At 47.8% G+C, this 15,882-nt stretch overlaps 2 protein-coding genes across 3 annotated transcripts in view; both read right to left on the reverse strand.

Annotated features, from left to right (window-relative positions):
* Slc13a4 (solute carrier family 13 member 4) overlaps positions 1 to 6,931 on the reverse strand; it is a 39,859-nt gene extending 32,928 nt beyond the window's left edge. For both annotated transcript variants that reach the window (XM_005365823.3, XM_026788598.1), the window contains exons 1-2: positions 6,172 to 6,931; positions 1,159 to 1,287 (exon numbers count right to left, since the gene is read on the reverse strand). In XM_005365823.3, coding sequence (XP_005365880.1) covers positions 1,159 to 1,287; positions 6,172 to 6,270 — 228 coding nt within the window. In that variant the 5' untranslated portion in view covers positions 6,271 to 6,931. The remainder of the gene's footprint in view (positions 1 to 1,158; positions 1,288 to 6,171) is intronic.
* A 5,545-nt stretch (positions 6,932 to 12,476) lies between these two features.
* The window catches only part of Fam180a (family with sequence similarity 180 member A), a 14,657-nt gene continuing 11,251 nt past the window's right edge, over positions 12,477 to 15,882 (reverse strand). Inside the window, exons 2-3 of the mRNA XM_005365824.3 lie at positions 15,006 to 15,106; positions 12,477 to 13,621 (exon numbers count right to left, since the gene is read on the reverse strand). Coding sequence (XP_005365881.1) covers positions 13,277 to 13,621; positions 15,006 to 15,106 — 446 coding nt within the window. The 3' untranslated portion in view covers positions 12,477 to 13,276. The remainder of the gene's footprint in view (positions 13,622 to 15,005; positions 15,107 to 15,882) is intronic.

Consider the following 15,882-nt stretch of genomic DNA (forward strand, 5'->3'; position numbering starts at 1 on the left):
AATATCTGACATGCAGGATATCTGACATGTAACCCTTGTGAAAGGGCCATTCAACCCCAAGGGGGTCACGACCCATAGATTGAGAACCACTGCCCTGATAGAGTCAGATAACGAAGGAGGCACACTATTTACCTGGCTCCCATCCTGCAGGCTGTTTTCATTTTTTTTAAAACAGGGGGCTGAGGGATAGCTCAGAGTTTAAGAGCACTGAATGCTCTTCCAGAGGTCCTGAGTTCAATTCCCAGCAACCACATGGTGGCTTACAACCATCTGTAATGAGATCTGGTGCCCTCTTCTGGCCTGCAGGTGTACATGCAAGCAGAATATTGTATACATAGTAAATAAATAAATCTTTTAAAAAAAAGGTATGCTTTGCCCTGAAATTTGGTCATATCCTGAGTTGTTACCAGCAGCAGTTGTGGTGGGAGCTTTGCTGAACACTGTAAAGTGAACAGAGGGGCCGCTCAGGAGAAGAGATCGCACAGTGGTCTGGAGTTGGGGAGGATGGACCAGAAATGGGTGCTTTTGTCTTAGAAAGGGAGAAGAAGGGAGCCAGGGCACAGAGACACATAGTAAATCCCTGTCAACAGCTCAGTCCCTTCTTCCTGTGAGCCCAGCAGATGGGGGCCCTGCTTCCTGTCTGTGTGACTGCAGTCCGAAGGGCACACAAGACACTGATAAAGATCAGTCCCTGTCTCCTATAGGCACAAACCGTAGAGTTCCTCAAAGCCATGATGGCACATGCCTTTAACTCTAGCTCTTGGGAGCCAGGAACAGGTGGAGCTCTATGCGTTCCAGGTCAGACGGGTCTATGTAATTAGTTCCAAGCCAATCGGGGCTAGAGGATGAGACCCTGTCTTAAAAACAAATAAAAAAACCAAAACCAAAAACTTCACATGTAAGGAACAATGGGCTGTGTTTGGTCAGGGAAGGCTTCAAAGCAACAAGTTTTGAGCGCTTTGAAGGGGGTAAATGAAGATGGAAGGAAGAAGGGGAAAAATTCAGTGTCTGGATCAGGAGATGCAAAGCCCGGCGCCCGGGAGCTCTTCCCCTGCGTAAGGACGGCCCCTCCCATCAGCGCCTGTCTCCTGTCATCTGAAGGCCTCCTTCGCTGGTCCCGCAGACCTGAACACAGGGTTGGGTCATAAGTGGTCTAACCTCACTGGATCGGAGAACTCCGAAGAACGGGTAGAGGAAGGCGGGTACGAGGGCTGCTGCTCCAAGAGGCACCGCCTCGGACACCCAGTACACGGCGGTCACAAGCAACACGTAAGCACACGCGGCCTCCTGGAAGGGGAGGAAAGAGGTGCTTAGTCACTGGGACAGTCACTGTAGCCATGGAGACTCCCGATGAGACCCAGGGCCAAGACAATAGACAACTTAGATCCCACGGGAAGGACCCGCGCTGTGCGTGTGGTTGGCTCTCGTATCCATATGCAGCCTGGAATTTGATAGAGTCCTAGCTCTGATGATTCTTAAAGCCACAGAGAGTGATGATTGATTCTGAGTGCAGCATTTGGGTCAAGTTCACAAACAGTAGAGATGGAGTTCAAAGCTTTAATTGGTGCATATTGGATCAAGTTGTTTAGCTACTGGAGGGGTAGTGGAAGATAGATCAGTGTGTGTCTGATTGGTTCACATCTGGGGTCTGGGGTGAGCCATCCTAACCTTTAATCCAGGTCTACCTTCTGTGAAGATTTTTTGGGGCATCTGTTATGTACCCACTGAAACGAAGTGGTTTGGTAAGAAATGAAATTTAAAGATAACACACAAGGTGGCTTCCGTACTGTGTTCTCATTGCCTCTGGGGAGAACTTCTACCTCAGGACTCTCCTAGGGAGACCAGCAAGGCCTTGAGTCCATCCCTGACTCCAGCTTCATTGTATTTACATACTGATGTTACATTAAACATTTCCCTTGAAGCTGGGCGGTGGTGGCACACACTTTTAATCTTAGCACTCGGGAGGCAGAGGCAAGCAGATCTCTGTGAGTTCGAGGCCAGCCTGGTCTACAAGAGCTATTTCCAGGACAGGCTCCAAAAGTTACATGGAGAAACCCTGTCTTGAACCTCCCCACTCCCCCCCCCCAAATTCTCTTGAAATATAAATTCTCTTTACTATCTTAAAAGTAAGTAAAGTTAAGTCCCCTTGTTTTAAAAATATTTTTTCAAGCAATTTGATTAGGTAAGGTTTTTTTTGTTTTTTTTGTTTTGTTTTGTTTTTGTTTTTGTTTTTTTTTTTTTGAGGGAAAGGGTTTAGCTATGCTGCCAGGCTGGTTTCAGACTCATGGGTTCAAGTGGTCCTCCTGAGTCAGCTTCCACGACTAGAGGCCTGCCACGACATCTGACTTAGATGTAATTACTTCAACGAATTGCTAGGCAAGAACTATTGACTATTTTTCCCTTCAATTCTCAGCCTGAGCTTGTACCATGTACTAGCAGTGAGTGGGGGATCTTTTCTCTGGGAGGCGTCTGGTGTTGACTGTGGGTGGGTACAGACAGGCAGCAATCCCTAGACCGAGGCTCATTTTGGAGGAAGGAGAACAGACACATCTTTTCTCAGCCTTGGCTCTAATGACACTTGAGGTGGGCTCATTCTTTGCTCTTGGGCTTTCCCATGGGTGCACTGAGCCCGGTACCATCATTTGCCTCTTCCCACTTAGCCATCAGTAGACCCTCCCTTGTTATGACAATCCCGAAATGTTCTCATTGTCCCTGGAGGTCACGCCCACGGCCTGCTGCCACAGAAATATCCTTCTGTAGAGGGGATAGAACCATCTGCAGGAGATGGGAGATGGCAGGGTAGGAAAATCTGGAAATTTACCAGTATTCTCCTCAACTCACCAAAAACCACACTGTGCAAGCAAAGCGTACAGAGGGTAGATAACACAACTTGGTAAAAACACCACTGTTTCTAGCCTTGGCTACCAGCAGGGCTGATTGTGTGATTGGTGCCAAGGAGTGGTCCTGAGGAAGGTTAGGAGGTTCACTCTTGGGGCGTCACTTTCCAAGATCTTAATAATTGCAACATTCCAAAGTGCCCACAGAGGACAATTATACAGAGACCCAAGCCAGCTATGACTCCCTTAATGTTTGCATAGGATGCAGGTATGATCCAGCCCAGTCTGCCTGCCCAACAAGGAACCTGACAAATCTTGCTCCGTTCCGGGATCAGCGATAGCTGGCTTTGGTGGAAGGGACCTTGCTCCCACCGGATAGCCATGGATTATGGCAGGCTGGGGTTAGGAAGGGGAAGTGAGCCCACTGTTGACTGTAACAACCACAGAATTTTCCTCTAAGGACAAAGGATGAGATAAGAGGTACAGCTTTCAGAATTGCTGATAACATGCTAGAAGTGATACTTTTTGGAAAGGATGCAGTTTAGAGAAACGGCCTCCTCACTGTAGACATGATGCTCTAGCCCACGTTTCCTCTTTGTGGCAGAGAGACAAGAGGAAGGGTTTTAAGTCCAGGTTAGGATAATGGGGCAGAATGTTGTCTGTCCCTCACTGGGGCAACCTTTACAGGGCCCCGATTTAAGTGAGAAAAGGAGAGAGAGAAAGAGAAAGAGAGAGAGAGAGAGAGAGAGAGAGAGAGAGAGAGAGAGAGAGAGAGAAATAGACTAATTTTCTTTCTGCTATGCACCATTGGATTGGAACAGGGAAGAGTTAGGTAGGTTAAGATAACTTTTCTGCTGTAAATAGCATAATGAGACGTTGATAGATCTCTTGTCCCCTGCAGAGTTGAGAATAGAGTAACCCACGGTCATTTTCGTCTAGCTTCCTTTAGAGTAGAAGGATGGAAGACACCTCTAGAGGACATTGTGTCTGTTTCTCCTTAGTTTGCCCCCAGAATCCACACCAGCTTCCTTCTGCCATTTCCCTGCCCTCTCCACCTTTAGGTGACTGTGGAGTTAGATACCCCTGGGACTCCATAGAGTTCCCCACATCTGACCAGACTCTGGGACATGGATAAATTTAGTCGGCTAACAGGTCTCTCTTATCTTATTGGGTTTATGTGTGTGTGTGTGTGTGTGTGTGTGTGTGGGTTGCTCTGGAACCCCCAGGCCCCACATGAACATTCAGATCAGGAATGCCTTTAATGGGTAGTGCTTGTTTCTTTTCGTTCCCTCCTAAAATCAGAACAGAAGCTGAGCATAGGAGAAAGATTGTGAGCTCGAGGCTAGCCTGGGTTACATGGCAAGACACTGTCCAGAACAGAACAGAACCAGAACCCAACAAAGAAACAGAACAACCAAACAGACAATAAATGGGGAAGTCTTCAAAGCGCCTTTTCCCTATAAAGTCAGTTTTCTACCTTAACTTGGGTTTCCTCTCCAGGAAGTTCACCCTTCAACACCCCTCAGTTATATCTCACACAAGCCCTACTAGAAGGGACTTGAAGTCTGTCCCTCTGCTGTCGCCAGTGACTGAGGGGCACTTTGAAAAATCTCTTTTGAGAGACTGGGGTGCAGCTTCCACTAGGGACACCGAAGTGTTCAGACGAATGTCCCTTTTGGTGGTTCTCTGCTGGAGAGCAAGTCTAGGGCCTTTTGCATGCCAAGCAACTGCTGCACCACACAGCCACATCCCCAGCCATACCCTCTTCTGTAACATCATAGAGTCCAGACTTTAAAGAATTGGGTAAGGAGAGAGGAAAAATCATTTTGACGCCCCCTAAAATGTGGCTATGGCTCATCACTTGCAAGAACCAGCAGATTGCAAGCTAAGGGCTACTGCCCAGATGCTCGGCCGCCTCGCTCAAGGGCAGCCTAGAACAAGAGATTCCGTCTAGGAATTCTAAGGATTTTAATATCGGAGTCTCAGAGTTGCATGCAAGGGGTGGAAGGTAGCCGGGAGATATAACTGGCATGGTGCCCCTAGTTTGTGCCTCCTGTGGGCACTAGGTAAGGTCCCCAAGGATGAAGGCTGTCAAGAGGGTGGGGGAGCGAGGAGGTGGGCAGGCAGGGCTTCCTAATACTGCTCAGTAGAAGAGGGCATTTCCTTAAACTAACCTGACATTGGGAGAAAAATACCATGAAAAGAAAACTCAAAACAATCAGTTAGACAAAGCAGAAAATTAACTGTTACACAGCCCAGAAAAAAAAAAATGTCATTGGCAATCACTGTCTGCTAATCCCAGACCAGAGTTAGTTGATGCCTTCTTGGCAGGCTGAAGTATTTAGTTTGCTGAAGATTTAAGTCAGCTTGCGTTTAACAAGACCATGATAATCCCTTCTGTTCAACTTGTTAAATTTCATCTTGGTTACCCAGTTCCCCTGAGAACAGTGTGGGAGAGATTCCTTTAGTTAACCTGCCTTGGCTTATTCTTTTCTAAAGTCTCAAGGACAGTGCCAGCTTGGAGGTGGGCTACCTGCTCCCCGTGCCAGCTTGGAGGTGGGCTACCTGCTCCCCGCCCCACACACCGCTGCACACCAGACATGTGAGGAGAGAGAGGGGAGTAAGGGAAAGGAGACCGCGAAGGTCCAAGAGACTGATTGAACAGTTTCAGCGCCTTTGCTTCCAAACTCAGGCTTTAAAATTAGGCCATGGGCTGGAGTTTTGGGGCTTGCAAAGTTTTCTTGTTGTTTTAGTTTTTTGTTTTTTTTGTTTTTTTTTTGACAAAAAGGAAAACACAGAAGCTTCCAGATAGTCTGAGGACCAGAGTAACAGACTAACCTGTGCTTCCAATTTCAATACCCCCTTCCCAAAAGTTTGCATAGCAGGTTCAGGATGGCCATTTTCATATCTGGTGGTCGGAGACAGGCTCCCTCCCAGCTCCACCCCTTCTGGATAGTTAGTGAAGGACTTTCTGTGTCTCTAATTGGTGTCACATAATAATAGCCACAGGTTGAGAAATAGGGGCTCCCTGGCCTGTCCTTTCTGTGGGTTCAACCACATCTCCTGCGCTTTTTTGCAACAAGACAGTCATTTCAGCTATGGCCTCCCCCTCGTTGGAGGCCAGAATTGGGGGGCTTTTCTTGAGACAGGGGGGTGGAAACGGTAGTTTTAAGGAAGGAAGTACTTTGGTGGAGAAGTATGGCAAGTTCATCCAAGTGAAGACGATTTCAATCATAATGAAGTCATTTTGGGGTGCCCCACAAACACTCCCAGACCTCCTCTGCTCCCGGACTCCCTCTGATGCCCTGGCAGGGGTAGGCAGGCTGCTACTTACACTGGTGGGGTAGATGGTGGGCAGAGGCAGCAGCAGCAACGGCACACAGATGACCAATAGCAGCTTTCTTGCTTGGAGAAGGCCCTGCAGCAAGCCCATGGTGGACCTGTCTGGACTGAGTCCTCCACAGAGACCTGGACGGCTGGCTTTCTCCTCTGCTCCACTTTATGCACCGCTCCCAATCCGAGAAGACGTCTTACACCTTCCCTGGCTTCCAAGGGTCAGTCCTCTTTGGTCGTGGGAGCAGAAAAGCAGGGTGGCTGTACCCAGTTTCCACATAAAGCTGGGCTCCCTTAGGTAGGATTGAGCAGCATAGTGTTCTGGCCATCGAAAAGGAGCTGGAAAAGGATTCTGTGCCGGGGGGGCGGTGGGTTCTCCCTCTGTGGTTAACGAGAGGGTGGCTCCATTCTAGGTGTCAGCAAAAGCCCTCACAAGCAACGTGCTTGTGGCTGCTGATCAGCTGTGAAGAACCATTGAAGGCTTCAAAAAATAAAAACAGTTGCTTTTCTTCTTGCTGGTGACCTCTTTGGGGGCAGTTGTTGTTTTCCCTCCAACTTGGCTGACTGTTGGTAAAAAATCTGGTAGCCCCTTGCCTTAAAGCAAGCACCGGTTTGAGTCTGAGGCACGTGCAGACCTCAGATTGGGGAAGGGTGAGGGGAGCGCTGTCTCCCAGGATCTGACACCTTAGCTCTGCTTGGATGTCTTTCCTTCAAATTGGGCTCCTACTTAGAGCTTTCCTGGAGTCTGGCTTTCCAAAGCAGGCATGAAGAATCTCCAAGACATTCCTTTTTGTTAGAGTCCTAAGACCTGCTGGAGGCCCACCTTTAACTTTCCTGCACCAATGGGAAGCAGGCTCAGGGGCCGTCGTTCCGCCCATTCCTCAAAGCCTACCGGCAAGTTGAAAAGAATGAGCCAACGTTGCATCTGAAGGCAGCCCTCGATTGGTCACAGCAGGGGCCTGCTGATTTGGCAGAACCCAGGCGGCTTCCGAAGCTTGTTTTTCCATTTCTCAAACATCCTAGGGGTTGGATGTTGGTCAGCAGCACCCCGCGCATAATCCCACCTCCCCAAGCACCGCTGCACTGTTTCTGAGCATGGGACCCGGTTTTCCTGGGAGAATCACTCGCTCGCCACCCCGGGAAGACAACACTTTTGGTGGCGGGAGAATATGGACATTAATTCTGGACTGAACAGTATTAAGAGTTCCCCTCAGGCAAAGTTTGCTTCTTGGACACTTAGGGGATAGAAAGGTCAGAGCCAGCAGGAAGAACTGGCCTGGAAGAAAGACCCTGGGCTGAGTGGGAAGGGAGGGGGCGGCTCCTCTCTGCTCTGGAAAAGACTAGATGACAGTTGGAGTGGGTATTTATGAAACTCTCTGAGGCTCTTTACCAAAGAAAGGAAGCAGGCAGTCTTCCTTGATGAAAACACAGGGCAGAAACAGAACACAGGCCCATGCTGGCGATGGGGACAAGGCTCATCAATAGTTAGATCCAGAATTTCTCCTGCTTACAGATCTGGAGAAATGGTTAGCCGCTTTTCCTTTCCTTTTCAGAAAGGACATGTAGATTTGAAATAAGACAAGAAAGAGAAAGGGAAGACCCTAATATCTCCTACAAGATGGTTTTGGTCAGATCACCTTGACCTGGGCTGCAGAGCTGTGGCTTGCGAGCCCAGGTCACCTCTAAACTCTGCAGCCTAAGCTCCTGAAGTGATCCCTGGACTGAAAGTAGAGCGCCCAGAGAAGTGGCCCAACCAAACCCGTTCTCCTTGATTTTCAGGGTCAGAGAAACTACTGACAGATCTTTGAACTCATCCAGCTATCGTAGCGCGGGCTATGATGAGTCATCTCTACCTGCATGTCCAAGACGGGCTAGATCATCATCTGCATCCTTGCCTCATATTTGGGACGGTTTGGGAATGCAGAATAAACACGACCACATGCTTGTGATGTTTTGGTTACAGAGATGAGAGGGATTGGATAATAATAAACAGCTGTAGAAATCAGCATCTGTCAAACCCAGGAGCCGCTTCAAATTCCTCCATGACATAATCTGAGGTGACAAAGATTCCAGTGAGTTTAGTAACGCCATTGGGCCAACTGTAATACACCATAGGTGAAATCTGTTGACTAAAATGAAGCAAGGCAAGTTGCATGTTAGGGCTAGGAGTTCCCCTGGCCTATCAGTTGCCCATATGAAGACAGTGCTTTCCAATATAGTGCTAAGGCGTATTGGATAGATTCCATGTGAAGAAGGCACCTAAAGTAGTCAAACTCTCAAACTATGTATTTTGTCTTTTGGAGACAGTCTCACTCTCTAGGCCAGGATAGCTTGGAATTTACTATGTGGCCCAGGTTGACCTCCAGCTCATGGGGATCCTCCTGCAGCAGTCTCCCAAATGTTGAGAATACAGGTGTGAGCCCCCCCCTCTGCTGAAGTAGTCAAACTCTCATGGGAAGTGGAGCAGTGGCCAAGGTGTGGGGAGAAATGGGAAGAGAGTTGTTCAAAGGTCATCGAGTCCCAGTTCATCAAGATGGAAGCCGTTCACATCGGTGTGAGGGCTGCTGACGTGGCTCGGTAGCAGAGCACTTGCCCAGTGGGCAGGAGGTCCTGTTTCTGAGCCTTACACATTACAACCCCCCTCCCCCCAATAATAAGAAAGCACCATGCAGACACATGGGTGTTTGGAAATGTCAACAAGGCTGCAGTGGCAGGTTTCAGGTTGTGTTTGCTAACCCCAAAGAAAGGAAGATATGTAATCTATTAAGACAGGCTGGGAGAATAGGGACATTACCAAGTCATTTAGCTGGGATTTCCTTTCATACTAGCTTTCCTGATGACATGCCTTCGACGGAATGATCCCAGATGTGACACCTTCATTAGATTCAGGTGAGGTGACTGAGCAACACAGCATCAGCTGTGACAGGTTTGTCCTTGTGACCCCAGAGACACAGATGGCTGTGTGCATCTCAGCTGCCCAGGAAGCTTCTGGACAGTGTGGCCATGTCAGGCTCGTCTCCTCAGCAAGCGCTCTGTGAGTAAATCTGATTGTCGTACGCGTGTAGGATGGGCAAGAAGGAGGAGAAAGCAGGAGGGTCTGTTTCTACCCCGTTGCCTCTGTCCTTCACTGAGCCAAGTGTGGGGCTATTATTTGGGGGAGGTTTTATTTTGTTGAACAGTAACATAATATTTGATTTTATGTATTAGTGAAGTCAATGTTATAAAACTTTTTGCGTGTAAAATTAATCTGTCTTCATTCAGACGAGAGTGATGCTTGAGAATCTAGTTACTCCCTAGGCAACAAAGAGGACCCTAAGAGAGGCATACATGGATCGAATGTACATGGGAAGTAGAAAAAGACAAGATCTCCTGAGTAAATTGGGAGCATGGGGACCATGGGATAGGGCAGAAGGGAAGGGGAGAGGAAGGGAGAGGAGCAGAGAAAAATATATACCTCAATCATCATCATCATCATCATCATCATCATCATCATCATCATCATCATCATCATCATCATCATCATCACCATCATCTAGTTGCTCCAGGAAAGACTTTCACTGGAGGAATTTGGACCCCAACCCAGCCATGTAACTACTGACCTTCAGTTTGCCCTGCCTACAAGATGTACTAGGGTAAAGGTGGTGCAGAATTATGGGAGTGATCAACCAATGGTTGGTTCAGCTTGAGACCCATGCCATGAGAGGTTACCCACCCCTGGCACTGCCTGGAGGGTCAGGACCCAGAGGCTGGACAGCCCAGAGACCTGGGATAGAACTAAAAAAGACTGGGGAAAAAAGTCAACGAAATGATTCCAAACGATTCTGCTATACTCATAGAATGGTGCCTAAGCCAATTATCAGAGAGGCTTCTCCTAGCAATGGATGGAAACAGATGCAGTGCTCCACAGCCAAACAGGTGAACCTCGGGGAGTCCTGTGGAAGAGGGGGAGGAAGAAATGTGGGGAGCCAGAGGGGTCCTACAAGAAAACCTACAGAATCAGCTAAACAGAGTTCACAGGTGCTCCCAGAGACTGAACGTCAACCAGAGAGCTCCCGTGGGACTGACCTAGGCATTCAGCAAATGTTACAGGTGTATAGCTTGGTCCTCTTGTGGGACAGGAGTTAGGAAACGGTGGGAGCAGGGGCTGTCTCTGACTCTGCAACATGATTTTAGAACCCCTTCCTCTTACCAGATCTCCTAGCTCAGCCTTTATAGGAAAGGAGGTTTCTAGGCTTACTGTAACTTGCTATGCCATGGCTTGCACATTTACAGGGAAAGCCTGCTCTTTTCTGAAGAGAAAGAAGGAGTGGGGGAGGATAGTGGGGGCTAGGGGGAGGGACTGGGAGGAGAGGAGGGAGGGAGAAACTATGATAGGGCTGAAAATATAAATTAATTTAATAAAAATGATTTAAATAATCAGTTAATTTGAAAATGGAGTTTTCATTTATCTTGAAAAGGTCATGTCCTTTTCACATTTTTTTTTCAGCCGTTGATTGCCATGTAAATTTAGGCTCCAATGTATGAATATAAAATGCTTTTAATTTGTGTGTGTGTGTGTGTGTGTGTGTGTGTGTGTGTGTTGGGTGAATGAATTACTATTGATCTCAGCATTTCTTGAAATATTTTCCCTCCTCACCTGTCTCCAGTTCCCCTCCCCACAAATTGCTGCTCTTACAACATGGTAGGCAGCCAACCTAATCTTCCGCTAGCTCCTGAGTACGAATCTAGTGTAGTCTCCGGTCGGGAGCAAAGCACTCTGAGAGTTTTGCACAGTATCTAGGAACTGAGATATTGCTGGTCCCCTGCTCACTTCACATCCAGGAAACTACACAGAGTAGGTCACGGATTACGGGTTCATCTCTGCAAAATCCAAGTATGTCTGCATGCTGTCCTTTGTTATAGCTGAATGAAACAAAGGAAGCCGTATGGGTGGGGTGAAATACTGAAAGGGAGGAGAAGGGGGCCACTAGAAGAGGCTGGAGACATTATCCCCCTCCAAATATTCACAACGGGACCCAACTGTTGAAACACCAGAGACGCCAACTATATTATAGAAAGAGGCAAGCAGAACATCAAAGACCGTGTAATGTGCATGAGCAAAAACAGTATCAGGGCTGGGGGGGTGGCTCAATGGGTAAGAATATTTGCTGGGTGAGATGAAGACTTGAGTTCAAATCTCTAACATCCCATGTAAAAATCCAGATGTGACCATGAACCCCAGTAACCCCAGCAATTAGGACAATCACTGGGGCTTCTGGTAGCCAGCCTAGCCCAAGTTCAGTAAGAAACCCTGTCTCAAGGGAATAAAGCAGAGGCTGGTAGAGTGGGACAGCTGACTGTCTCCTCTAGCCTCTGTGCACACTCCCCACACGCACATACATGCACTGCACGCATGCGCATGCACACACATATGCACACAGAAAGAGAGCAAAGGCAAGAAGAAGGAGAGAGTCACTGTTAGAAATGGTTTGGGAGTTAGGAAGGGAATACTCGGGTGAGAAAGAGCAGGACCAATGGTTACTGCCTGAGCAGGTGAATTTGAAGATGAAACGCCATGCTTGTTCTAGTGAGGCACCTTCATCTGGCTCCTTAGGTCTTCTGCAGAGAGATCATGCAGCTAGAACATGCAGGCAAAACTCACCTAGAAGATTTGGGAAGTTCAAACTCATTGTGCTTAAGTGACAATTGTAAAATACCTTTTCCAGAATGTCACCCAGCAGATGCCCGCACTAAATATCAGAGTTTCTGCAGTATAGACCCCAGAATCCAGCTGGAGCCCAAAAGGAGAAAGAAACTAGATTTCTGTGCTGGGGCAAAGCCTTCCAGAACGCAGGTGCTTCACTCCCCAACACAGGTCACCGCCTACGACCTCAGCCCAGAATGTTAAGAAGTCTGGCTTGTTTAGGGCCAGGCCACTTAAGAAGGATAGCTGAAGGGGCAAGTGTATGGGTAACAATGAAAAGTGGACTTTAATGACCTGGATGTGTAGGGACAGTGGAGAACCCAGGACCCCACACAGGATGGACAGCGCTTCCCTGGATCTCGTGTGTGAGCTGGAGCGGGGACTCCACAGACACAGTTGTTAGATGGCTGCAGTCATTTCATAAATAGAAGGGACCTGAGAGCTGTCCGCCTCCTTAGATGGCTGCAGTCATTTCATAAATAGAAGGGACCTGAGAGCTGTCCGCCTCCTTTGTTAGAATGTCCTAAATAATTTAAATATCAAACAAGGGCCAAAGACATTGCATACGTATAGTTTAAGTATCAACCAGTAATTATTTAATATAAATAATAGATATTGACCCAATATTTTGAAAATTAGAAGTTCAGCATTTGAAAGTAGACAATCTGTCATCTGAAAGTGGTTTTTATCAGGAGCACCAAAATCTCTGACAATACTATAGTATTTTAGGACAGACAAGCATGGTGGTGCCACCTCTTACATTAAGAGGGCATTATGTGCTTTAGCTTGGCTTCCATTTTCAAATGACAGGGTGTGGATGGACTATTAGCACTTCCATGGCCTTCCTATTTCTCCTGTCTCAGAATAACTACCTTCAAGCCATGTAGGTCACCACATTACTGATTTTCTGACTGATTCTTCTCCATGACTTTGAGGAAAACCAAGTATATCCTCCTTAGACAACAGTGTGTTTATTTGAATGTATCTCTACTTTTTAAATATTTATCATAGAACCTGCCAGAAATATTCATTAAACACAGGTCCCTTAGAACCAACAAATTCTGTCCACCATCTTCCTGTCATGTCTAGACCCCATCCTCAGTTCTTGCTCTTGTGTGTGTGGGTAAGTATTTCTTAGTTTTCTGCTTATTACCAGGTAGACCAGTTGGCCTCTGGAGGTATCTTGAAAGCTCAATCTAGTCCTTTGTTTTAGCTCAGATAACATTATCTTATAGGTCAGAGATATATGTCAGGAAGCAACAAGAAACAAAAGACTATTGGGATGACTCATTTATCTTTGCTATTCTGTGTGGGCAGTACAAACTTTCTTCATGGACTCTGTGAGTAGAGTAAAGGATGAATATCCTGGAAGACTGTGTGTGCCTGCCCATGCTTCAAGGTCCTAGTATGGGCCACCAGGCTCTCAGGAAGACACTCCAGGACCCAAGGACCGCATCAAGTCATGCCTCAGGGCCTGGAAAAGGCTAATGAGGGCCTGAGCCCAGACGTCCTTCTGATGCCCTTCAGACAAAGCTGTTCTGTAGGCTGTGTAAGCCAGGGTCAGTGCTGTCCTTTCAAAATCTTCTTTCTTGAGGACTCCAGGGTGGTTGGCCAGGTTGACGCTCAGCCTGCGGATGTCTGGGATGTGCTTGGGGATTATATTATTGCAGATGGAGTGGAAGTTCAAGGCCTTCCTCAGGGAGGCTAGTTCCTCATCCTTGATGGAGATCTTCAGGTCTGGGCTGATCTCCATTTCAGCCAGCAAGAGCTGTGGAGAAAAATGGGATACGGAAAACCATGAAGCCAGGTATTGTTAAGGACAGAGTGAGGGTCACTAGTCACATGTAGAGAGGCAGCCATAAGAGGAGCGTAGAATCCAAGGGACCTGGGCCCAGCTCTGATCTTCCTTCTTAACTCCTCTGGGCCTCAGCTTTCTTTTCTGTAAAATGACCAGTTACAGTGTGTACTCCATCGGAACAGCATGAGAAATATGCAGGACAGATTTGGGCAAATGTGACATCGTGCCTGGTCTCAACTACAATGCCGTCATTTAGTTGGCTGATCCCATCTTCTTTTTCCCCTCTTACCCGCCAAAGGTCTTCTGAAGTATAAACTGACCACCACAGATAAAATTGTAACCAGAATCTGGGAATTTCAAGAATGCAGAGGCTTGTGCTGGGGGTACTGGAATACAGAGATGTCCTATCTCACCAGCTTGCAAGAATAGGGGCTATATCTATCATCTTCATCTCTGCCCTGTTCCACAAGGAACCTAGTAAATACTCCAGGAATGGAAAGCCTCCAAATTCTAAATGTCCTTCTTTCCCTCCGCCCTCCTCTGCTGCCCATGACACTCCCTGTTGTCCCTCTGCCCTCCATGACACTACTGTCTCCTGAACCATTGATTTGTGAATCCCACTTTTAAGGCTTAGTAGAGGCCATGTATGGCAGTTTGCTGCCCAGGGCAGTGTTTGAAATCTCCTCCCTGACTTCACTGTGTCATAAGCGTCAACGCTGGAAGGGAATTTGGGATCTCACACTTAAATTTCTTGTAATAGTTGAGAATCAGGGTCAGAGACTCTTGGTCAATGACTCAAGTTCAGACTTTGAAGTTAAAGCTCCTGGCACTGATCTGAACCAAGAGACCTCAAGAAACGCACCTGGTGGTTTTGAGGAGTGGGCTCTCAGGGAAGCAGGTATAAATGGAAGAAGGAAGCCTGTCCGGTAGTACAGGCTTCCTGAAACTTAGGTGAGTTTGTGGAGCCAGCATCTCTGTACAGCAGGCAAAGCCTCAGAGATGTGTCAGTGCCTTGGTCTCAGTGTGGCTTTGCCAGGACACTCCTGATGTGTGATGCCTAAAGTTTTTGCTTGGGACCTTCCAGTCAGTGCCTGGGTGTGACTGTGGTACCTATGGGTATGGGACAAACCCTACCTTTCCTTATGCCTGAACTGAAACTCTGAACACTGGCATTTCTGTCAGGACACATGGAAAAGGTAGAGTGGTCCCAGGAGTCCCTTACTTATCACCTCCAGGAATGAGTTTAGGCCATTCCCTGCCTCAACTCCACGGGCCCAGGCAGACCTCTTCTCAGAGAAAGAGAGGGCACGCATATCTTTGGGTGACTTGGGTTGATGACTTTCCCTCTGCTTACCTCGTAGAGGAGTTGCACATCCTCCAGGGAGGTCTGCAGGATCGGATTCAACGGCAATGACAAGGACCTCTTTGGCCGGTGGGCAGCAGGGAACAAGGCAGCTAGAAGAGACAAGAGACTGACCTGTGGGACTGGCAGGCACATGGCCACCTCTACTCCACCTTGAGGGAAGCCCTCAAGTGTATCTTGAAAGTGGGTGGACATAAGTGCGGGGAGGTGACAGGTCTCTTCCTGTGTCTCAGAGAGCTCCCAGATACGCCAGACTAGCAGGTCATCAAAAGCAGCCAAGAAACTGGAAAACATTTATCTGCTCGGGCTGTGTTTGTACTGGGAAATTAGGTTAAAACCAAACAGATGAGGCAAAATAGAAAAAAGGTGAGAAAATGAGAATTCCCTAATCCCACAAGGGAGACCCCCAAACTATTGCCTAATACACTGCATACCTGAGCGCTCAAAACAGTCAGTCTGTAAGTGCTGCCCTGCAACCTTGTCATCAGAGATGCTGGCTAACCCAGGTATCTGAAGGGGAAGTGCCACGGGTCCTTACTCAGATGACAAAGGAAAGGAAGCAGGCTGCAGCAAGACCTTGACACTAGGCTCGATGGGACCATGTGGCTGAGTTCAGAGCTTCCCACAAGGGCCAGCTAATTTAACGGAGCATTTACTGCACAGTCAAGGCCAGGGACACATTTGGAAGCTGGAGGAAGCTGGGTGGGTTCCTGATGGGCTGCAGGATCGGAAGCACTAGGAACTGAGGGAGGCGTGAAGAAAAAAGCAGAAAATGGTTGAACAGGATGATTATGGAAACCCCAGGTCTTCAGGACTGGATCAGACAGCCCCTGCCACCTGCTCAGCCCCTTTATTTATTTATTTATTT

Source organism: Microtus ochrogaster, unplaced genomic scaffold (assembly GCF_000317375.1).
Source record: "Microtus ochrogaster isolate Prairie Vole_2 unplaced genomic scaffold, MicOch1.0 UNK4, whole genome shotgun sequence".
Taxonomy (NCBI): domain Eukaryota; kingdom Metazoa; phylum Chordata; class Mammalia; order Rodentia; family Cricetidae; genus Microtus; species Microtus ochrogaster.